This window comes from Chanos chanos, chromosome 3 (genome assembly GCF_902362185.1).
Source record: "Chanos chanos chromosome 3, fChaCha1.1, whole genome shotgun sequence".
NCBI classification, from domain to species: domain Eukaryota; kingdom Metazoa; phylum Chordata; class Actinopteri; order Gonorynchiformes; family Chanidae; genus Chanos; species Chanos chanos.
This window is the reverse complement of record NC_044497.1, coordinates 3155001-3180028: the sequence shown is the minus strand read 5'-3', so window position 1 is coordinate 3180028 and position 25028 is coordinate 3155001. Positions and strand designations below refer to the sequence as shown.

At 37.9% G+C, this 25028-nt stretch overlaps 2 protein-coding genes across 2 annotated transcripts in view; both read left to right on the top strand.

Annotated features, from left to right (window-relative positions):
* The first annotated feature begins 1723 nt into the window (after positions 1-1723).
* Positions 1724-18753, top strand: LOC115806339 (NACHT, LRR and PYD domains-containing protein 3). Its single transcript, XM_030767011.1, has 16 exons — positions 1724-1842; positions 3172-3285; positions 3968-4081; positions 4237-4350; positions 6421-6892; positions 7006-7213; positions 7384-9172; positions 10007-10180; positions 13333-13506; positions 13897-14070; positions 14160-14327; positions 14408-14581; positions 14666-14839; positions 16064-16237; positions 17939-17985; positions 18227-18753. The coding sequence occupies exons 1-16, from the start codon at positions 1724-1726 to the stop codon at positions 18751-18753; spliced, it is 4716 nt and encodes a 1571-aa protein (XP_030622871.1).
* A 2803-nt stretch (positions 18754-21556) lies between these two features.
* Positions 21557-25028, top strand: part of LOC115806338 (NACHT, LRR and PYD domains-containing protein 12-like) — a 14553-nt gene continuing 11081 nt past the window's right edge. The window contains exons 1-4 of the mRNA XM_030767010.1: positions 21557-21675; positions 22295-22408; positions 24098-24581; positions 24665-24884. Coding sequence (XP_030622870.1) covers positions 21557-21675; positions 22295-22408; positions 24098-24581; positions 24665-24884 — 937 coding nt within the window. The remainder of the gene's footprint in view (positions 21676-22294; positions 22409-24097; positions 24582-24664; positions 24885-25028) is intronic.

Here is a 25028-nt window from a genome sequence, read left to right as displayed (position 1 = left end):
TGACTGAAAATTATGATACTTCACTGTAAAAAATGATGACATCATTTACATGTACGTTTCCCTTATTAGACAACAGTAAAATCCCTCTGAATTTATATAAAAACGACATGAATGGTTTTCTTAATATATAAAAAGAAGGGACAGCATAAATATTTATCTCTGGTAACAAAGCTTCAAAGCTGCAGATCTGTGGGTTCCTCAATACATGATATAGGTGGAGCCTGTGTATAATGTGTATAATCCTCAAAGGAAAAGAAAAGATACACAGAAGAGGACGAATAGAGATTAGTAACACATGCTGGAAGTGGAGGGTAAACGTGGCAAGAAAAGAAGGAGAAGGAGAAAAAGAATGAATTAGAGATGAAAACACTTAATAGCAATAGGACAAATAAAAATACTTCACTCATCTGAACAGGGAAATATGTCAGAAATAATTACATTCAAAACATACACTGTCTGAAAAATCTCAACTCAAATGATCAGTATAAGAACTTATTTGATGAAGAGTGATTCTATATATGCTCTGTTTATTAGTTTCACTCTCTCCACCTTTATGCCACTAGCTGTTCTCAGAATTCTCCATTTGTTCACCATATCAGATACTACCTCGAAACCCACTTTATATTGTTTAAACTAATGTGAATGCTTCTGACTATTGGAGAGATATAGCTTGTAAGGATGGGGTCTAAGTGACTTTCATGTCCTGTTTTGTGATCATGTGATAACAGAAACTATATCTTGGAGAAACTGTACCTGAACATGTCATCTATAACAAGGAGATACTGCTATTTGAGTCAGGAAAATGTATAAATCAATCAATCAATCAATCAATAAATAAATACATAAATAAACAAAAACTATACTACTACTACTCTACTAATAATAATAATAGTAGTAGTAGTAGTAGTAGTAGTAGTAGTAGTAGTGGTAATAATAATAATGATATAATAACAGACTAATAAAAGGCCTAAACCCACAGAGCTGGTGACTTGTTCTCCACCTACAGGCTGAGTATAGTGAGAAAACAAGTCAAGTGTGTGAGAGTTTGTTCAAGTCTGGACAAGATTGAATGTAAAAACAAAAGTACTCTCACACTCAGTGTCTAGTCTCTCTGGCTCCCCCCACACAGCCAGACTGCGGAAGCTGCCAACTCAAAAGTGAGATAGAACTGCGTCCTCATTTACAGAATATCGCAGTGGAGAACAAATTGTAAGTGAAATACTTTCACCTGTCAAACTTTGAAATGGTTTTCATTATTCAAATGCAACTACTCAACTTTGCCTCTCACTTCTTTACTTTGTCGTTCTTTCAGACATACTTTTGATTTTTCATGTACTGACAATAATCAAGCAAACAACTCCTTTGACCTTTCTGTGTTTTACTGTGAAATAAATGTAGTATATTTTGTCTGGTGATCATGCACTGAAACATTAAATATCATTAAAGCAAGGAATTCATTCTGGACAGACGATCATTTCTGGTTAGTTTGATATGATACTGAAATTCTTGAGCAGACACAGGGTTACTTTGCATTAGAAGTCTGATAGGAGGGGCTAGCATACACCTGCTGGTGTGTGTCTGTGTGTGTGTGTGTGTGTGTGTGTGTGCATATACATATGTACTGATTGGGGTTGTGTTTGTGTAATTTCCTTCCCTGATTTGCCAGGCTGGGCCGAACTGCATAAAAATGAGCTCAAGTTAAGAGTGTGTGGAGGGAGAAACTATGTCTAAACAGAGTCCTCCCCAGGAGAGTAAAGAGAGGGGCTCAGTCTGTGAAAGGTGTTACCTTGGAGAGCGTGATGGAGCTGCTTGTAGGCCAAGGATCACAGAACACCTTCAGAGGTGAGAAACCTGTTCATATTAGCCAACACAATGAAGTTGTGACATGTTAGTGTTAATTTATAAACAGGGTCATTCCATGCAATTTCAACCAAATTGGGAAAATCTTTCCACCACACCTTTTCAGAATTGTCCCACAATTCTTTTCCTTGAAAAATACACTCTGACATGACATATCCCAAAATTTTACGTTCCTACTCCCAAAACTTTCCGGTTTAAAATGTATGTAGTACTCATGGAAACTACCTTTATACATAGGCTTGAATACAATAAATTTATTACATTCACTGTTTGGTGTTACAGAATTTAACCACAAAAGTAACAAAAAATGCGCAGCTGAAAAAATTCATTCTAGATGGAACACCCATTTGAAATTTTGCACATTGTCTTTGAATTTCAAGTAAATTGGATATCTGCTACCATGTGAAATGATCCTTGTCACAAAGTGCATGAAATTATTTTTTTTTAAATTTAGGTAAGACACTGTACCAACATTAATGCTTTAATCATTCCAAATGCCATTTATTCTTAAAGTGTACATATATGTGTGCAACATGGCATCAGCTCTGAACACTTTTATTGTCCTGACAAAAAAGAAGCTTAGGTTAAAGGTAGTTTTCATGAGTACTAAATAAATTCTAAACACAAAAGTTTTGTTTTTCCATATGGTACTACAGGCACACGATGTCCTCACTTTCCCAAAATGTCCTTACTCCCAAGCTCTAACGTTCAGTTTCCGCACAACGAAATATCTTGTAAATTTCGCACAGTGAAATTTTGCCCTGGGGGCGTGGTCACAAAAACAGTCAGCGAGTCACTTGGCTCAAAAGTTCAAGTGCTTAAATAAAGATCTACAGTGGTCTATTTGCCCTGACCAAAGCCGTAAGGTTATAAGTTCGCCCATACTTCATTTAATCATGTACATGTTTTCACGCTACATGCAGCATTCAGTCTCCGCCATCTTGGTCAGACTTGTTTTGTTACTCCCGCCTCTGTAGAGAACGTTACGTACCAAACTTGTCACATGCTGAACTGATTTGTTCTCGCGTGGTTTTCATTTGCATAAAGTTGACAATTCGCCATCTCAATTTCGCCTGCCTTGGTGTATTTGCCCCGGATTTCCTGAATGAGAGTGAAATGAAATTAAATTCACTGCAGTGGAAACGTACCGTAACACTCAAACTGGTCCCCAAAATGACAGCTGTACAAGTACACACATACACACACATAGAGACAGAGACACAGAGACAGAGAGAGTGAGTTAGGAGAGATGAACAGATGATTCATTCTCAAAGACTCTTTTAGATAACACTTTTGTCACTTTCTTCCTAGGGCCACCAAGGAGGGATCAGATCCACCAACACCAACCTGTGATTCAGTGAAGAGTGATGACTCAATGTTTCAGGGCATCAATTTCAGTCTAGGACAACCTACAGGTGCTGAAAGGTATGGTCAATAAATAGCACGTATCAGAGACACAAACTACATACAATTCCACAAACAAGGCAGCTGCTGACTGCAGTGATTAAACTTTAAGCCATCTGTTACGGACTGAAGGATAATCTGGATGCATGTGCAGGTTCCTCACTTTATTACAATGAAACAAGCTTAACCAAGGACTTCTGGGAATTTATGGGTTTCAGGATTCAAAATTCTGGTTTACACAACACATTGACAACACTGTATTGAAAATGCAATTCCACTCCCCAAACAAGTGAGAAGTAGGAGTATTTATACTGAACAGAACAGGAGTAGATTAACAAACTCAGGTCCAACTACTGAGTGAACCTAGGAAGTAACAACACAAAAGTGACCTTCGTAAGGGACAGAGAGAACCAGGGCACCACCATCAAATTAAATAAAGGGAATTCAATTAAATGGAAGGCATAATTGGACTGATATAGAATAATTTGTCCCTTAAAATACTGATAACACGTAATAATAATACTCTGCTCACAACACAAGTGGAGTTGCAGTGAAGTTACAGAAAGAGGGAGAGGGAGAGAGAGAGAGAGAGAGGAAGAGAGAGAGAGAGAGAGAGAGAGAGAGAGAGAGAGAGAGAGAGAGAGAGAGAGAGCTGTATGACTACCCAAGTCATCAGAAAATTTTCTTGCATATTACTTGGAAGGTCCCAAAAGAAGAGACCAGAGTCACCGACACCCACCTATGTGTCCATAAAAAGTGAAGACTCAATGTTTCAGGGCATCAACTTTAGTCACCAATCCCCCACCAATACTGAGAGGTATGGATAAAATGGTGATTTCTTTTTCAAGAAAAATCATTTTTTGATCATTCTGTTTCAATGTTTTGGCTCAAATTCTACATAGAAAAAACGAGGTACTAAATTCCCATTAATTTGGACAGAAAATCTGTCAACATGTGATATTTTGTTTTTAGGTATATACAAGAGAGATCAGAGTCACCAACACCAACCTGTGCTTCAATGAAGAGTGATGATTCAATGTTTCAGGGCATCGACTTCAGTGTAGAACGACATGCAAGCGCTAAAAGGTATGGACCAGATTCCTTTCCTTTCCATCTCACCATCCTCCCTCTTCACAGAAAGGAACCTCAAATAAAAACTGGATAAATGAAATAGAAAAAAAAAGATAGAGATACAAATAAAGAAGGTTAAATCCATGCATACCACAAGAACTACCAAGTACAAAATGAATCCTTAGAGAATACTGCTTGTCAAGGTTTTATACATTCAGTGGTTTAAAAAAGATTAATAGACAAAAACAAGTACAATAACACCATGAAACACTATGATTATACTGCAGAAGTTTCAGTTTTACCAGTGACCGAGGGCCATGTATCAGTAATGTGTTTCTAGGCATCATGTAGTCTGCCTTCTTAGATTTGCATGTGTATTGTATCTCTCAAATATTGCAGCTGACAATGGGAGAGAAAATGTGGCAGTTGCCAGTTTAAAGCCTATATTTTTGCTGCAGTTCGCGGTTCCAGCAAATGAAATATGTTGTTGATAATTCTTTTAAAAGTCTGAAGGAATTTGTTTGGGGGGTAAAAGGATAGCATAGACAATGCCAGTAGTTCAATAAGTAGAGTCCATAGTTTCTTCCTCACGACTTGTGTCAAACATCCCTTGTTGTTGATCATAAGACAAACGCTTCTTTTTATGTTCTGTGCTAATTATCTCACTATTTTGGCTCCACCCCCATAGGGTGCATCCTGCAGGGCAAACATCAGAGTTGAGTATGCTTTCTGTTTGCCGCATCTCTTAGTGGGTGAAAACAAAAGCTTCTCCGTTTTTAATTTGAATGTTAAACTTTACCTTTGATTGATAGCACATTTGAAAACATAATTCTGAACAGTGGCATCTTCATTTTTGTTCAACCCCCTATCTGATATCACCCCTCCCTCATTGTTTCCTTTTTCGTATTACACTCAGTACAACCAATGGTAGGAGGTTTTTATTAACTCTGTGGGGGATTTCAGAGCTAATCTAGTCTTCTAAGTAATTGTGACACTTGCCACTTCATCAACATGATCATTAGTTCATTTTTGCAACCCTGTTACTCTACTGCCCTCAAAATCAAGAGCTTCAGTGTTTGGTTGAACCATTCTGTCATCTCATTAGTTCTGTTGTGGTAAACTGATAAAATCTTCTGAAGTACTCACAGCCGAGTCCATCTGGTAGTACAGTTAAACAAAGTACACCCAGTTTACACATTACTAAAAGCAATTAGCATGAAAATGTGTACCATGATCAGCTCACATCTACTATACACAACCCATCCAAATTTCACTTCCAAGTTGAGTCATGACACCAGTGTAATACTCTTCGCTGCTACTGACTTTGATATTGCTCCTATCCTTACAGGTGTGAGTTGTACAAAAGGATAAGATAAAGTTATTTTAGATAATGTTAAAATAAAATGTACATTTTATTTTGCATGCAATGAGAAAAGTTAAGTATAGTTCTGTATTATTTAGAGTATAGTTTGATGTGAACCACGGCCACATTAACCTAGAAACACACATCATGATTCTGTGATGGTATCTTTGAGAAAACATACAATACACACGGATAAGTATACACCATAATAACCCATTTTTCTCTTTTTAAGAAATGAACTGATAGAGTTATTACCAACAGCTGAAGCTGACACAAAGCAACTGGTCACATGTTAAATTAATTTACATGTTAAAAATACATTTTGAACACACATGATAAAATGTTTCTGGTAGTTAAACATTCAGAAGTGTTTGTGAGGTTTTGCTCCACAAATGTTTTCTGATATTTTAGCTTCTGTACACCAAAGCAGGAAAGAACAAAGACTTAAGCAACAGCTACTACAAGTAAATCGGTTAAACATACCAGAGCATCACCTCATTTTACATTTTTAGCAAATTTACTTGATCGTACCTTCAAGTAACATTCATTGAACTGGATCACAGAATGATAAGTCTTGTCGGGCTATCAATCTATGGGAACAGTGAATTAGAACAATTGGTTTTGGCCAAATTTATGACAGAGTAATCTTAGTCAGATCAGTTAGAGGCATAGACGACACTGTAATGTTATTATAACGTCTTCATACCTTTGTGTCTCTCTAGTGAGTCAAGTGTACACCGAGAAGATCTCTTTAGATGTGAAAAATGCAAAAAGAAGCTGAAGGATCTAGCCTCCATTCCCAGTGGACACAGATACTGCAGACAATGCATCTGTAAATGGGATTTGTCTGAATTAATACAAATCCAGCATGCAGAATTCAGTCCTGCTAACCCAGACCAATGCTACACTGGACCTGGAGATGTAGTCTGTGATTTCTGCATTGTGGGGAAGCTGAGAGCTGTGAAGTCCTGTCTGACCTGCCCTGCCTCCCTCTGTGAGAACCATGTCAGGCAGCACTACACAATACCAGCACTGCAGAGACACACACTGGTGGAGGTGACTGGAGACCTGGAGCAGAGACTCTGTCAGCAGCACCACAGAGCTCTGGAGGTGTTCTGTAAAACTGACCAGACAGACATCTGTAAAGTTTGTGCAGTGGAGGAGCACAAAGGCCACAGTAAATTCTACAGAGAGGTGAGTGATCTTTAGACATGATTTAAGATTCCACATTATTCCATACTCAGCTCATTCATAATGAAGGTGTACTAAGTTTAAGAATACAGCGTCCTTTGTTTCTGCTCGAGAAGTCTTGTGTGCTAGACACTGCAAGTTTCCTCAAGCTTACAGTGGAGAACAACAAAGAAGACTTTGGAATCTTTCAAAGAAAACTGAGAGAGGATTATTCAGAGTGCTTTGGGAGTGAGCTGGAAGATCTGGATGTTTTTGTTGAGAAGATGTTAGAAAGCTTTGGAGGAGAGGGGGCTCTGAGAATCATGTTTCACCTCCTGGGAATTGGTAAGATGGATGCTGGCATATTTAGGTGATTAATTTATAAATCATGAGTGTAACATGTATTACTATTTTGTTACCTTATACAAAAACATGAATATTGAGTCGTAGTTTATTATTCACAATTGCACAAATCTGTACTTTTTAGATTTACTGACTGGTTTAATCTTTATCAGCTTTTGGAAGGCATGTCACAGAAGTTAACAAGCTGAATCTGATAAAAAGGTTTCAGCACATATCAGAGGGAATTTCAACACAAGGAAAACTAATCTTTTTGAATGAGATATACACAGGGCTCTACATTACAGAGGGTGGAGGTACAGAGGTGAATAATGAACATGAATTCAGACAGATTGAGATGACATCGAAGACACAAAGCACTCAAGAGACTCCAATCAACTGTTATGACATATTTAAAACACTTCCTGGACAGAGAAAACAAATCAGAACAGTGCTGACAAAGGGGGTGGCTGGAATAGGAAAGACTGTCTCTGTGCAGAAGTTCATTCTTGACTGGGCTGAAGGAAAAGCCAATCAAGATATCATGGTCATAGTCCCTCTGCCTTTCAGGGATCTCAATCTGAAGACAGAGAACTACAGTCTCAATCAACTACTTCATCACTATGCTCCTGAGCTGAAAGAGCTAAAAGATATTGAAGATAACAAAATCCAATTGCTCTTTATTTTTGATGGCTTGGATGAATGTCGCTTTCCTCTGGATTTCAAGAACAATGAACTTTGTGGTGATATGACAAAATCAACCTCAGTGGATGTGTTGCTGACAAACCTCATCAAAGGACATCTGCTTCCCTCTGCTCTCCTCTGGATAACCTCACGACCAGCAGCAGTCAATCAAATCCCTCCTGAGTGTATTGATCGGGTCACAGAGATCCGTGGGTTCAATGACCCCCAGAAAGAGGAGTACTTCAGAAAAAGAATCAGTGATCACAGCCTGGCTGACAAAATCATCACACACATAAAGTCATCAAGGAGTCTCTACATTACGTGCCACATACCAGTCTTCTGTTGGCTTTCAGCCACTGTGCTTGAGAATATGATGAGCATCAAAAACACAAGTGAAATCCCCAGAACTCTAACTGAGATGTACACTCACTTCCTGCACATTCAGATCAGTTTGAAGAATAGGAAGTACCATGGAGCCACAGTGGAAAACTCAAAGAAGCTGTCACAATCAGACAAAGAGATGATTCTGAAACTGGGAGAGCTGGCTTTCCTACAGTTGGAGAAGGGTAATCTGATATTCTATGAAAAGGACCTGAGAGATTGTGGCATTGATGTGAGTAAAGCTTCAGAGTACTCTTCAGTGTGCACAGAGATCTTTAGAGAGGAGTTGGGATTGTACAGGGAGAAGAATTTCTGTTTTGTACATCTGAGTGTGCAGGAGCATCTTGCTGCAGTGTATGCACATGTTTCATTTGTTACTAAGAATAAAAATGTTTTTGGCAAAGAGAAAATTACCAATGAGACCAGCAAATTGGTACTTTCTGATCTACACCAGACAGCCATCTCCAAAACCTTGCAAAGTAAAAACGGACACCTGGATCTTTTCCTCCGCTTCCTTCTTGGCCTCTCCCTGGACTCCAAACAGACTATCCTACAAGATCTCATGACAGGATGCTACCCAGAAATGAAAATATCCTGTACTGCAGAGACAGTAAAGTACATAAAGATGAAAATCAGAGAGGAATCTCCAGACAGGATCATCAGTCTCTTCCACTGTTTGAATGAGCTAAATGACAATTCTCTAGTGGAGGAAATTCAGACTTCTTTTAAACTTGGAACTTTCTCTGTTAAAGAGCTGGAACCATACCAGTGTTCAGCTCTGGCCTATATGCTGCTGATGTCAGAGGAGGTGCTGGATCAGTTTGACCTGAAGATGTACAAAACATCACCAACAGGTCAGCAGAGGCTCCTCCAAGTTGTGAAAAACTGCAGGAAGGCCAGGTAAGACACAGTATGCCTTTTTTTTTTCCATGTTTTCATATGAGACCACTTTCTGCATGGACTAGGACCACATTTAGGCCCTGGAGTTTCAGACTCATAGGCTAACAGTAAGCAACCATTTAATAAATAGGATTAAGTTTAAATATTCATTAAATTGTTAACTTTCTTGGTCCATTAAATATATGCTTACATTCTGAAGGCTGACCAAAAATTGACGTTTAGAAGAGACTACGAGAGCTGAAGACAAAGCTTTTGCATTGTGTTGTGATGTTCCAATTTGTCTGTTGTCTGACCTTAAAATGATTAACAGTTTGGTGACCTGATACTGCTTATGACAAACTTTATAATTGTTAATCAGTGTAACCTCAATATAACATTAAGATACTGCAACAAATAGGCAGAGAGGTTGGATATACATCCTCAGCAGTAGGTTTACTATATGTGAAACACAAGTAAAACAGGTAGAAGTCAAATCAGTGGAAACAGAAGGCAGGGCTGAATTATAATTCAAAACAGAGGCAAAGATCCAAAATAACCAGAGCCAACAGAGAAGCCACGCCTGTGATTAAAGTTCCTTTATTGTGCAGTTCGAAGAAACATTATATCGCTTTCATATTACTATGTTCTCAATAAACAATCAAGTATACTATTTTTTTTGTTGTTGTTTTTGGACTACGTTCTGGTATGCTTTTCTTTTTCCTTTGAGTTCAGATTCACATAGAGTATTATCATGTCTTGATTTATTCCATTTTCTTCACAGTAAACATAGTACTGCCAAATATATTATCAGTATTTTCGGCATTCAGTATGTTACTTATATCTATTTGTCTTTAGACTGGACCACTGTAATCTCTCATCCGAATCCTGTGTAACTGTGGCTTCAGCTCTCCAGTCAGTCAACTCTCCTGTGAGAGAACTGGATATCAGCATTAATAACTTGAAAGATCCAGGAGTGAAAATAATCTCTGGTGGACTCAAGAGTGCAAACTGTAAACTACAGAAGCTAAGGTGAGATGTGTGGTGTGTGTATGCCTTATGAAAAGTCATTTAATTTTATTGAATGTATGAGTGTTCAATTAATGCTTAAGGGGATATTTCAAATTTATGCAAATGTCTATATTTCTGGACATATTTTATCAGGCAGTTTAAGGCAACAAACATACCCAAACATATGCACTTTAATCCATGTAAATATATCCCAATCTAATGATTTTCATCAAACTGATCAGGTTTTTAAAACAGGAAAGTAATATTGTGATTAATCAACCTGCTCCACACCTTTAAATTATCGACAATTTTGTTCTTACAAGTAGTGCTTATTTTTCACAAATTCACCAATCTTTCATTATTTCACTCTAATGCTCTCATCACAATGAAAAATAAATAAATAAATAAAATGTCATTTTTACACCAGTACCAACCTAGCACTGACTGAACATTAACTGTTCAAAGTTACTCTCTGACGAAACGTCATGGCTGTACAAAACCTGGATTTCTAATGATGGCCTCATGCTAATATAGTCTCATTTACATCTGAAAGAACCTTTCCTGTGGCATCATAAAGGTGGCCATAATATATATATATAAATCTCAAATGATTGGTTACTTTTGCCACATTTGCCACATCTGGCAAAGTGTAAATAACTAACAGCTAATATTTGTGGATATTATCATCACACTGTCATAACTTTAGAACCTCAGAATTCTTCATCATCCCTCGACCAATACATGACAGGGGCTGACATAAAAATGTGGCCCCAGGTGACCTAAAAAAATATTTTTTATCTTTATGTCCTTGAATTATTTGATAGCACGTCAATTACTATGTACAACCTGTAAAAGCTAAGAGGCTTCTCAGTACCTGAAAAACAGTGAAATTACACTTGTGCGATTAATTCATACCACTGCCTTTGGGTCTTTGGGTTGGGGTGCATGCTAGAGTGTTCTCATCCATCACAGGATCAGGGTGACCATACACTTGTGTTGCAGCAATATTTTTGAAAGATCAACAGACTAGCATGGATTTTACAGTTTTTAGGATATAGATGAAGAGGCAAACTGTTTGATTGAGCATTTTGTTTTAATTAGCGCTGGTAATTCATTTGAATTGCAGGGTCTCTTGCAGGGCATTAGCATATGTTTCCTTGACATTGCAGCTGTATAGTACACTACAGATGGCTGCAATTATTCTGCTACAGCAGAAATATACAAAACAAGCAAAGGGGTAAACCGAATAAAGGACTCAGATACGGCTTTTTCCAGGGTCATTCATTTGCATGATTGGTATCAAATCTGAGGACTGTCTGATTCCCTCAGGAAACAAAATGAGACAGAAGTGATTTCCAATTCACTAGTAAATATTGTCCCAGAAATATATATTCTTATGATCAGTCATGAAATAAAAGTGTATACTGTTAGCAAAAAATCTTCTTGAAGGTTTATCACACAGATATTGATACATGTCTGTTTCCATCACAGCAGTTTTCCGAAATTGAATTATCATTAATTCTGTTTTTAGAAGCTTACAGCAGTGTGTCTCAAGAAAGTGGATTCCAGTGTATACAATGTATAATCCCCCCTCTAAGTTTCAATTTTCTTTCTTGCTTATATGTCATCAGTCAGAGCCAACCACTCATTATTATAATCCAACTGGCTAAATAAAACTTCTGTCAGAGATATAACTACCGTGAATACGGTTGAAGATACAAAATGTTGTACCATTTATTTTAAAAAAATGTCAAAATTATTCAAATGTTGCATTTTTTGGAGATAAAGAGATGAAGTTTCTTATCATTTTACTATTTTTGAACTGTATTGATTTGTTTTGGTCAGTAACATAAAGGATGATTTAATATGCATGCTTTATTACAGACTGGCAGGATGTAATCTCTCATCTGAATCTTGTGAAACTGTGGTCTCAGTTCTCAAGTCAATGAACTCACCTCTGAGAGAACTGGATTTCAGTTACAATAATTTGAGAGATTCAGGAGTGAAGCTACTCTGTGCTGAACTGACGAGTCCAAACTGTAAACTGCAGAAACTAGGGTGGGTCGCGTGTGTGTGTGTGTGTGTGTGTGTGTGTGTGTGTGTGTGTGTGTGTGTGCTTGGGTGCACATGTATGTGCATGTGTATACCCATTCATCTGCATGGCTTCAAAGAAGCATTTGAACTGTGCTCAGTTGAAAGATTTGAATCAAGCCATCGGGTTAATATTAAATTCACCAACAGCTGTCATTCAACCTGTCTTTCACATTTTAACACAAATTCTACAGCTTGTGATGTGTGGGCAATTTAATTTTAAACTTCAACTAAATCCTTTTTGCTGTGACAGGCTAAAGTATCAAACTATTCACCTCTCATATATTAAACTGTATATTCTGTGGTTATTTCTGTTGCGCCAGTAATAATTTCTACTTTACACTACTTTTAGCCATTGGAAGGCTAAGTTTAACCATTTTCAAAGATTATTTTGTCTTTTTTTCCCCTCATGAAGTGTGATTTGATGTGTCGTTCAATAAAAGAACAGTCCGATATCTCTTTGCTCACAACTTTACTCCCAACTACCTCTGCAAAAATCTACATGCACACTTCTATGTCTCTAGGTTGTGCTCCTGGCTACTTTTCTGTCAGAACATCCTCTCCTACAATCAATTTAATAACTTAAAGTCAATTTCATCAATTTTTACAAAAGTTAGTCACTTCATGGCTTGCTGATAATTTAGGCTACAAAATGACATTATGTCTCTGTCTCTGTGTGATTTTCAAGTCCATGCAACACCATTTGTTCTGTCCTAACATTATTGGTCTCTCAAATTCAAGTGGGTTTATAAAAACTACATTCACCTTGGGAGATAATATTCCTGACTCATATTTTCAAACTGGGTTACACATTAGCAACATGATAACTTAATATGTCATGTAGTGAAGATTGTTAAGGTTGTTTTCAGTTGTTAGGAGTAAACCAGAAATTCTTCTTTCCAGTCAATGTATGAAATGTTCTTGAAACGATGAAGTCCACATGAAGGGCACAGTTTTAATCTAGATTTTTTTTTGTTTATTCCCTCCACAAAACATATTTGACCTGCCTAGTAAAATTTTACCTCTGCCTTAACATTGATCCGTGGTTTACACAGATACACTGCTGTGTCTCTTTTTTATAGACTGAGGAAGTGTAATCTCACTGAAACTTGTTGTGTAAATCTGGCCTCTGTCCTGAAATCTCCCCACTCTAACCTGAGAGAGCTGGAGCTGAGAGAAAATGACCTGCAGGATTCAGGAGTGAAGCTGCTTTTTGCTGGATTAGAGGATCCACACTGTAAACTACACACACTTCAGTAAGACCTGGAGGATCCTGAGAGTATATACCTACCAGTGTTGATTACCTATAATATGCAACATATTATACTTTTTGTTTGTCTGTGAACTTTTTAATAATGTTCCAATGTTCTGATTTAATACTTTCTCCTTCATAACCAATAAAAAAGCATAAACAAAACACAACGGCAATAAATAATGTCTGGTCTGAGATCCACACAGGTACAAAGATAATATTAAATGGGACAGTTTTGTGAACCAGTTACACTGTTTTTCTTAATTGTGACTATGCTCCCAATTAGTGACCTGCTAATGAGTAATGAAACTTGCACACTTACATTATTTCACACTAAGGTCGTGTTTAAATTTTAGGATTTTTGCATTTTATCCAGACTTCATTTTCTTCACAGGCTGGCGGGCTGTAATCTCACGTCTGAATCCTGTATAACTGTGGCCTCAGCTCTCCAGTCAATGAACTCACCTCTTAGAGAGCTGGATCTCAGCAACAATAACCTGACAGATTCAGGGATAAAGCAACTCTGTTCTGGCCTGATCAGTCCCAAATGTGAGCTACTCAAACTAGGGTGAGGAGAATGAGATGAGAGAGAGAGAGTTACATGAAATGGCTTTATATGTATGTGTGTAAACTAAAGCCTACATTTTCAATACAGAGTGGCTGTAAACTCTCATCAGAATCTTGTGTAAGTATGGCATCAGTTCTCCAGTCAGTGAACTCACCCCTGAGAAAACTGTATCTCAGCTGCAATAACCTGACAGATTCAGGAGTAAAGCTGCTTTGTGCCGGACTTATGAATCTTCACTGTAAATTGCGTAAACTGAGGTGAGTAGTGACATGGATATGCTCATTAGCTACGTTAAAAATTTAGGATAATTAATTAATCCCATTAATTCTCTTTACAGACTGGCTAGATGTAATCTCTCTTCTGAATCCTGTTTGACTGTGGCCTCAGTTCTCAAGTCAGTCAACTCACCTATAGTAGAGCTGGATCTAAGCTACAATAACTTGACAGACGCAGGAGTGAAGCTGCTCTGCATTGGGCTGTTGCATCCACACAATTCACTGGAAAAATTAGTGTGAGTTTCGTGTTTGAGTGTGTGTGTGTTGTGTGTGTGTGAGTGTGTGTAGTTATGTTTATGGGTTTGATTTTCTCTCTACAGGCTTAGTGCATGTTGTGTCACGAAGGACTGCTGTATAGATCTGGCCTCAGTCCTGAAATCCCCCCACTCTAAACTCAGAGAGCTGGAGCTGAGAGACAATGACCTGCACGATTCAGGGGTGAAGCTGCTCTGTTCTGGACTGGGAGATCCACACTGTAAACTACACACACTGGGGTAACCACGTTACGCTTTTGGAAAAAAAGGTTTCTGACTAGAGCTGTGTAGAGTTCTTCAGCTTTTCCCTGTATGGCTCCAGATCATAAGGATAAGGATGGTTTATTGTCATTCCAGAACATGTTGAACATGAAAGGGAATGAAATGGGGTTCTAAGGTTCACGGTGGTGCAGTAATAAAATCAAGAAAAAACACACAATAAAACACCACTAAAAATAAACATATAAATAGGTAAATAAATAAGGCAAAACAGCAGTGCTATAGCTTAAAGGAATAAAACAGCTCGACATCAAATTAACATACAGCAGGACATGTAAACCACTGGCTAGAATATAAAAAATCTGCCTCTCTTCAGAGCAGGATCTCTCATACAGTATTTTATCTTACATGCCATTAGTGGAACCACTCCACAAATTCTCTTTACTATGCTAACAGGCAACACAAGAAAACACTGAAAGCATTCACCACAGAACCGCATTAAAAGCTGAAACTTAAAAAGGTCTGAAAACATTTTACACCTCAGTTGTACAGCACACTGACACCATCCTGCTCAGTTTTGTAATTTGACACCCTTGAGAGGAGTGAACAACACAGTGATTGAAAAGTCATAGAGAGACCACACAGCTTAAGGAGGACCATCAAACACATCAAAGGGGCCCAATATGCTTGTAATTCCTAGGATGTATACATATTCAGGCAAAGAGGCTAATTAGTGAATTAACTCACAAGTTGAGGTTTTGGGAGGATGTGACGGTTGTGCTTGGGCAGACACAATGAAATTCCCCCACTTATCACATGAAAACCCATTTAAATGATATGAGAAGTAATATTACAGCAGTTTCTTTTTATCTAGAACCAAACCAGGGGCCAGGAGGTTCAACTGGGAATCCTTTTATGTTCTAAGTATGCCATCTAGAAGCCATGCTTGAAGCTCTACCCCTTTTCCAGGGTTCATGCCTATTATATTCTCTTATATGTATATGGGTGTGTGTGTGTGTGTGTGTGTGTGTGTGTGTAAATGGTGTTACATTTAATTAGGTGGTGTTTAAACACTTTATATACTAAAGTCTTTTAGAACAGTTCTAGTTAAATGTAAAAATTAAACTGTGCATCACTCATTTCTCCTAACCTTCCCTCATTTATCACCATTGCTTCATGAGCTTAATCAACATCACATCTGTCAGAGGGTCCAACCCAGACACTGTTGTCTGATTGTCTCTGCAGGCTGTCAGGCTGTCTAATCACAGAAGAGGGCTGTGCTTCCCTGGCTTTAGTTCTGAGGTCAAACCCTTCACACCTGAGAGAGCTAGACGTGAGCTACAATAACCCAGGGGACTCTGGAATGAAAAAGCTCTTTGCACTTCTGGAGGATCCACACTGTGAACTAGAGAAATTGGAGTAAGTGTGTTGAATTCTTCCATTGTGTTTGGCAACCATCAGCAAAGACACATTTATTAACATTCTATTGCTTCTCCAGTAGTTGAACGTTGCAGATGTGTGAACTTACTCCCTTCTCATCACCTTCTTTTAAACCATTCCTCATCTTATCTCCTTTGGTCCTACACTTTTCCTTTCATTGCTGAGGCCTCACTGTCTTTGGGACCAATGCATACCAAAGCAAAACCACTTGCCATCATAATTAACCAGCACCAGGCTCACTGAACCATCATATCAATGTCTTTACCATTTGTTTGCACATTAATAAAATTGATTGTCATAGGATCTAGATAACCTCAAAGAGTACCAACCAAGCCAGTTGTAATGTTAGTGCAACCAGGTTTGGTAATGCACAATAAAATATAATGCCATGGACACAAGTACATTAAAATATTTTAACTGTTTCTTAGCTGGAAAACATGATGTAATATATGTAATTGTGTGATTATGTAAGCTTAGGCTTGGTTGAAAAACTTCCCAAACCCTTGGAGCATCTCCTACCTCTAAGCAGGCACACCCCCACAGGGGTAGAAGGACACCCCTTCTCCAAAACAGCTAAAATCCAGGTTCCTTGCTATCCACAAAAAGGCAGACAAACAAACAAACAAACAAACAAACAAAAATCCCTTTGTCAGTGTTATCAATGTGCTACCCTTGTCTCATCCCCACCTGCAAATCCCTGCAAATATTCAGTCCAGTTTAATCCCTCCAGAAGAAATATGCCACTTCAGATTCCAGCTTGGATTCTAGTCAGATTGCAGAACGAAGTCCCTTCCTCTCACTTAGTTGACTTCTCACTAACTCTGAGATCTCTGACTAAATTGTGGCTAGACCCGTTCCCTCTTTTCCTTCCCTCTCCCTTGCTCACTATCATCTCATGTAAATAGGTCCGTTGGGACATCCCTTGGACAGCCTCTTTTCCTGATTAAGCATGCCTCTTTAGAGAGTAGTCACTGCTGGATATTTTAAACTGTTTCAGCTGTATTCTAAATGTTGCGAGGTTAAGCTACTGTTATTTTCACCTTGTTACCTCTGCTGTGTAGAAGCTGTAGTGTGCGTTTCTGTCTGTTACTGGTTTGTCTGTTCAACTGCTTAGTTTAGAGATTTTTCATGTGCATATATTGTGAATGTGTCATAGTTGCATCTGAAGCCCATTTAATTCAAAAATTAATTCATTCCGTACCATTTGAATTTGATTGTTGTAATAATGTTGACATCTGCGTTTCTGTTCTCTGGTTACATGATAAATTGTTCTATAGTTTCTTAATGTGGTGATCCAGGAAGGTAGCTATCGCAGAAAATATAATCTGAAGTGTTACTGTAATAGTCGCATTCATGTTTTATAATTATTATTTACATTTGCTAATGCCAGCAAAGAGTTACTTTGAATAATGTCTTGATGCATTGTTCAGACTTATAAATATTCAGATTCTGAGGGGATTCAGACTCTTGAGGTTCAGTCTCTTAAATAGGGTTATGGTTATAGCTAAGTAATATTGGTATAAAGCCTAATATTCACTGAGTACCATTAATTGTAATTTATATATATATATATATATATATATATATATATATATATATATATATATGTATGTATGTATGTATATACCATTGCCACAATTCATACAGGTATTCATTCGGTCTGTTTTTATTTCTCTACAGATTGGACCATGGTGGAGAGTACAGGATAAACCCAGGACTGAAAAAATGTATGTCTAGTAATTTATAATGTCAGTTAGTGAAATAAAATCATATGGATAAAAATGATTGGATTAATAATGCACTGTTATAAATTTTCCTGAATTCATGTCAACAAGCATTAGCAAACATGGAAATGAACTATAGCCTTTAGCTTTTTTGGCTCCTTTACGATGTCTCTCTTTACCCTTATATCTGACCTTTAGCAATATTAAAGTTATATGATTTTACGAACTTCCTTCTTGTCCACAGATGCCTGTCAGCTCACACTGGACCCGAACACAGCACACAGAAACCTCTCTCTGTCTGAAGGAAACAGGACAGTTACAGGGACTCTTTCACCACAACCATATCCTGATCATCCTGAAAGATTTAAAGTCTGTGTCCAAGCTCTGTGTAGAGAGGCTTTGACGGAGCGATGTTACTGGGAGGTGGAATGGAATGGAACTATATATGGGTTTATAGGGGTTACGTATAAACATATCAGTAAGGATGAGGCCTTCTTCGGAATGGATAACAAATCATTTAGCCTGTTCTGTGAGAAGGATGAATTCAGTTTTTGGCATGATTGTCATAGAACTGCTAAAGTGTCTACCCCTAACTCATCAAGCAGAATAGGAGTGTATTTAGATTGGGCTGCTGGCACTCTGTCCTTCTACAGCATCCTCAATGGCACACTGACCCTCCTGTACACATTCCACACCGCATTCACTGAGCCCCTTTATGCAGCGCTTATGGTGTACCGTGATTACTCAATGTCTTTGTGTCAGACAGAATAAATAATTGGATTAGACTCTTATAGGTCATATCCGCCCTCAGGAATCAAACGCAAATTGTATAGACAAAGGTACCAACATAAACAAAACATACTCAAAAATAAATAAAATAAAATAAACTGTAAAGACACACTCAAAAAGGAAGGAGACTTACTAGATGAAGTCCCAAAACTGAGCACATAGAACATGAAAGCAGGAGTAAACAAACTTAAAAAAAAAGAAAAAAAGATTTAGCTGTAGCTCGTCACAAGACAAATGCATTCTAAAGAGACTCCCACTGGTGAATACCAGTGACCTATAGGAGAAATAGCTAAAATCCTTTCAAGGACAACATCACAAAAAAGAACACAATATTTTCTGAAGATGTTAGACAAATTTGAGTTCATTGAAAATGTATATAAGTGCCTCACTGTTTACAATCAATGTGTCATATGAGCTGGGTATAGGCCTTACTTCTGAATTTGTCATTACCTAAGTTGCACCATCTGATTCTTGGATATTTTGTATTTTTTCAAGAATTTGTTTTTGTTACAAACTGAAAACCATACTCAGTACTACATTTACTAACTATATCAGGGACACATGTGTAATCATGGTGATACCCGCCGATTGTTCTCTCAGGGGTGTAATGAAACAACATTTTGTAAGACAGGTCTGTAGATCAGGTCTGTAAATTTACTTTTGCTTTGCAAGATCCATTTTCCATAAATTAATCAAATAAATTCCTTGAATCTTTGTTTTCTGTCTCCTATATTCTTTTAAAAATTAGGCAATCTTTCATAGATCTTGTTTGCAGATATCGGATCATGTCTTTCAGGTTTGTATTTTTGCTTGAAAAGTCGGTGAGTTCACTCAGTAGTATTTGTACAGTGTCCTGTAGTTCTCTGTAAGACTTATGTTTCATGGAAATAGAAATAATGTATTTGAACTGTTACATTGGCATGCAGCACATTATGCATATCCAATTTGTTGACTTTCTCAACATTCATATTATCTTCTATGAGCAGGATGGTGTTGTGTTCTGTTTAAGTGAGGGCTGATGATAACAGCAGTTCTAGGTTAGACTCACCTTTCCTTTTACTCTCTGGGTGTGACAGCTGTGTTTCATGGCCACACATATAGGCCACTACACCAGTCTAGTTTCCAACTCATTTATCACATTACATACAAGTATGCAATACGTAATAACACAAACCACTATTTAAGTTGAAGTTGAAGTTCAAGTTCATTTAAAGCCCAATATCACTGTTCATAGTCTCAAAGGCCTTTACATGCCCACAACAAACAAAACAGGGTGGCACCCCGTGACTTAATCCTCATTGTGGTAAAGAATAAACTCTCCAAAAACACAGGTGTAACAGGAAAAAAAATGGAAGACATCTTGTGAAGGACCACAGGGAGAGGAGACCACTTCATAGCCAGACAGGTGTGCAATAGGTGCTGGGCTACTCTACTGATTGACAGCTTGCACAGCTTCAGAACTGAGTGGGTATTGTGTTTTACACGGTCTGAATGGAGCAAATCAGGTACGCGAATGCTGAATTGTGATAAGCTCCCTGACCACGGCCAAGCTCGTGCACTATGGAAGTTCTTGATTTTCAGTAAGTATGGTGTGTGTGCCAAATGTCTTTGGTTTTCAAGCATCACAAGGGCCTCAAAAATGAGTGAAGGCACTAATAACAATAATAACAATAACAATAATAATAACAATAATAATAATAATAATAACAACAACAATAATATTTATAACAACAACAATAATAATAATAATAATAATAATAATAATAATAATGCATGTTCGGGCACTAATAACAGATCGAAAACAATAAATCGAAAGATAGATTCTGCTTTGCATTGGAAATAGAGTCTATTTACAGTAAGGATATATAGAAAAAATATCCCTTATACTGCAATAGTGCTGCCTTCTTCATTCTTGTCGTGTTAACACTACTCCATTTCGCTAGGGAAACGTGAATTACTATTTTACAACAGCAATTTGAGCTGACTGAAACTATACTACTACTACTAATAATAAAAGGCCTAAACCAACAGAGCTGGTGACTTGTTTTCTACCTACAGGTTGAGTATAATGAGAAAACAAGTCAAGTGTGTGAAAGTTTGTTCAAGTCTGGACAAGATTGAATGTAAAAACAAAGTACTCTCACACTGCCTCTGGACGCAGTGTCAGTTAGTCTAGTCTCTCTGGCATGGATCCTCCCACACAGCCAGACTGCGGAAGCTGCCAACTCAAAAGTGAAATGGATCTGTGTCTTTGTTTACAGAATATCGCAGTGGAGAACAATTTGTAAGTGAAGTACTTTCACCTGTCAAATTTTGAAATGGTTTTCATTATTCAAATGTAACTACTCAACTTTGCCTCTCACTTCTTTACTTTGTCGTTCTTTCAGACTTACTTTAGATTTTTCATGTACTGACAATAATCAAGCAAACGACTCCTTTGACCTGTCAGTGTTTTACTGTGAAATAAATGTAGTATATGTTGTCTGGTGATCATGCACTGATACATCAAATATCATTAAAGCAAGGAATTCATTCTGGACAGACGATCATTTCTGGAAAGTTATGATATGATACTGACATTCTTGAGCAGACACAGGGTTACTTTGCATTAGAAGTCTGGTTGGAAGGGCTAAGACACACCTGCTGGTGTGTGTGTGTGTGTGTGTGTGTGTGTGTGTGTGTGCTAATTGGAGTAGTTTCTGTGTAATTTCCTTCCCTGATTTGCCAGGCTGGGCCAAACTACATAAAAATGAGCTCAAGTTAAGAGTGTGTGGAGGGAGAAACTATGTCTAAACTGAGTCCTCCTCTGGAGAGTAAAAAGAGGGGCTCAGTCTGTGAAAGGTGTTACCTTGGAGAGTGTGATGGAGCTGCTTGTAGGCCAAGGATCACAGAACTCCTTCAGAGGTGAGAAACCTGTTCATATTAACCAGCACAATAAAGCTGTGACATGGTAGTAATAACTTACAAACAGATTTTGAAAGAAGCCTATTAAGCAAGGAAAACATCCTTTTCTGTATAGATGTATTTAGATTATATCGTTGCTACACCAGGTTTTATAGCAAATGCATGTAAAGTATTCATAGCCTTAAAAGGATAACATTAAAGGTACAAACTGGTAAACAAACTCAAGTACAAGTGTCCAGAAGGTAACATCTTTTTCAGTAAGTAGTTTATCTTCACCTAAAACATTTGTAGAACAATAACAGATATCTCTAATAATAAGAAGGATGATTTTAATATCTTGTATCACTTTTGGTTCCTTATACTGTGGCCAAGTGCAAGTGCCAGCTTTAGTCCTCTATCAGCATATGATCTGAAAGGTCTCTATTTCATGAGAAATCTTTGTTTTTTTAAAAAAAATTTTTATATTATACACACACACACACACACACACACGTGTATAGACAGAGACGGGGAGAGAGAGAGAGAGAGAGAGAGAGAGAGAGAGAGAGTTAGCAGACAAGAACAGATTATTCATTCTAGAAGATTCTTTTAGATAACCCTTTTGTCACTTTCTTCCTAGGGCCACCAAGGAGGAATCAGATCCACCAGCACCAACCTGTGATTCAGTGAAGAGTGATGACTCAATGTTTCAGGGCATCAATTTCAGTCTAGGACAACCTACAGGCGCTAAAAGGTATGGTCAGTAAATAGCACGTATCAGAGACACAAACTAGATACAATTCCACAAACACAGCAGCTGCTGACTGCAGTGATTAAACTTTAAGCCATCTGTTACGGACTGAAGGATAATCTGGATGCATGTGCAGGTTCCTCACTTTATTACAATGAAACAGGCTTAACCAAGGACTTCTGGCAATTTATGGGTTTCAGGATTCAAAATTCTGGTTTACACAACACACTGACAACACTGTATTGAAAATGAAATGCCACTTGCCAAACAAGTGAGAAGTAGCAGTATTTATACTGAACAGAACAGGAGAAGTAGATTAACAAACTCAGGTCCAACTACTGAGTGAACACGGGAAGTGACAAAACAAAAGTGACCAGCAGAAGGGGATAGAGAGAACCAGGGCACATCACCATCAAATTAAATAAAGGGAATTTAATTAAATGGATGGCATAATTGGACTGACATAGAATAATTTGTTCCTTAAAATACTGATAACACATATTAATAAGATTCTGCTCACAACACAAGTGGAGTTGCAGCGAAGTTACAGAAAGAGGGAGAGAGAGAGAGAGAGAGAGAGAGAGAGAGAGAGAGAGAGAGAGCTGTATGACTACGCCAGTCATCAGAAAATTTTCTTGCATATTATTTGGAAGGTCACAAAAGGAGAGACCAGAGTCACCTACACCCACCTATGTGTCCATAAAAAGTGAAGACTCAATGTTTCAGGGCATCAACTTTAGTTCACAATCCCCCACCAATACTGAGAGGTATGGCCAAAATGGTGATTTCTTTTTCAAGAAAAATAATTTTTTGATCATTCTGTTTAAATGTTTGGGCTCACATTCTACATAGAAAAAACGGGGTACTAAATTCCCATTAATTTGGACAGAAAATCAGTCAATGTCTGATATTTGGTTTTAAGGTATATACAAGAGAGATCAGAGTCACCGACACCAACCTGTGCTTCAATGAAGAGTGATGATTCAATGTTTCAGGGCATCGACTTCAGTGTAGAACGACATGCAAGTGTTAAAAGGTATGGAACAGATTGATAAATGAAATAGAAATGAACCAGAAAAAAAGAGATAGAAAAACAGAAAAAAAACAAGGTTAAATCCATGCATACCACCAGAACTACCAAGTACAAAATGAGTCCTTAGAGAATACTGCTTGTCAAGGTTTTGTACATTCAGTGGTTTAAAAAAAAGATTAACAGATAAAAACAAGTACAGTAACACCATGGAAACACTGTAATTATACTGCAGAAGTTTCAGTTCTCAAGCAACAATGTCAGCTTCAGTAGAAAATACAAATCTACAAACAGATATTTACTCCACTAAGATATTTTTGTTTCAGTTTGAAATCTAAGGTGATTTTCACCATTTAGGACCACTGTTTTTATAAGCTACAGTACTGTACTAAGATCTTTCCCTCTTTGATGCAAGATGGAAGTTTCTAAACATATTTAATGTTTGACCAGATTTGATGTGGAAGAGATATTAACCTTTGGATGCAGGCGTTTCATGAGTCTCACATTAACATGAGTTATCATATGAATGGCTCCAAGAGAACTCTCTCCAAGCCCTTTTAATAAAAAAATTATATTGACAGAAAATTACCCAACACCCAAGTAAAGCATATATACCTAATAATAATATGTATCACAGCCCTCTGTCCTCTGTGTCCCTACAGTGAGATAACAGTCTGTGTGCTGGAGGAGGATCTTTTCCAGTGTGACATGTGTAAGGAGAAGAAGAAGGACCTAGTCTTTATTCCCAGTGAACACAGATACTGCAGACAGTGCATCTGTAAATGGGACGTGTGTGAAGAGTTCAGCCCTGTTCACCCAGACCACACAGTTCAGTCCCATTCACCCAGACCACAGTACACTGGACCCGGAGATGTAGCCTGTGATTTCTGCACTGGGAGAAAGCTGAGAGCTGTGAAGTCCTGTCTGACCTGCCCTGCCTCCCTCTGTGAGAACCATGTCAGGCAGCACTACACAATACCAGCACTGCAGAGACACACACTGGTGGAGGTGAGTGGAGACGTGGAGCAGAGACTCTGTCAGCAGCACCACAGAGCTCTGGAGGTGTTCTGTAAAACTGACCAGACACACATCTGTAAAGTTTGTGCAGTGGAGGAGCACCAAGGCCACAGTAAACTCTACAGAGAGGTGAGTGTTCACTCTAGATATTCATTCCATACCTACTAGAGCAGTACTGGATGGTGCAGTAACCCTCTTTGTGTCTGTTATAGATTTTTGGTGTAACAGACACTCCAGGCTTTCTCAAACTCATTGTTGGGAAGATGAAGAAAAACAAATTAAAGACTTTTAAATTACAACTTAATGAGAGTTACCCAGACTGCTTAGGGAGTCAGCTGGAAGATCTTGATGTGTGTGGTGTTGTCGAAAAGATGTTAGAGAGCCTTGGAAGAGAGGAGGCTTTAAAGATCACTTTCACTTTCTCGGATACTGGTAAGATTATACCATCTTAAGATTCATTATATACAGCTATGGTATCTGTGGAATTTTAATTAATGATTTTTCCAGTGATCACATTGCATTTTGAATTAAGTAATCAAATTTAATGACCTTAAAATTTAATGTCCTTTGAGTTTA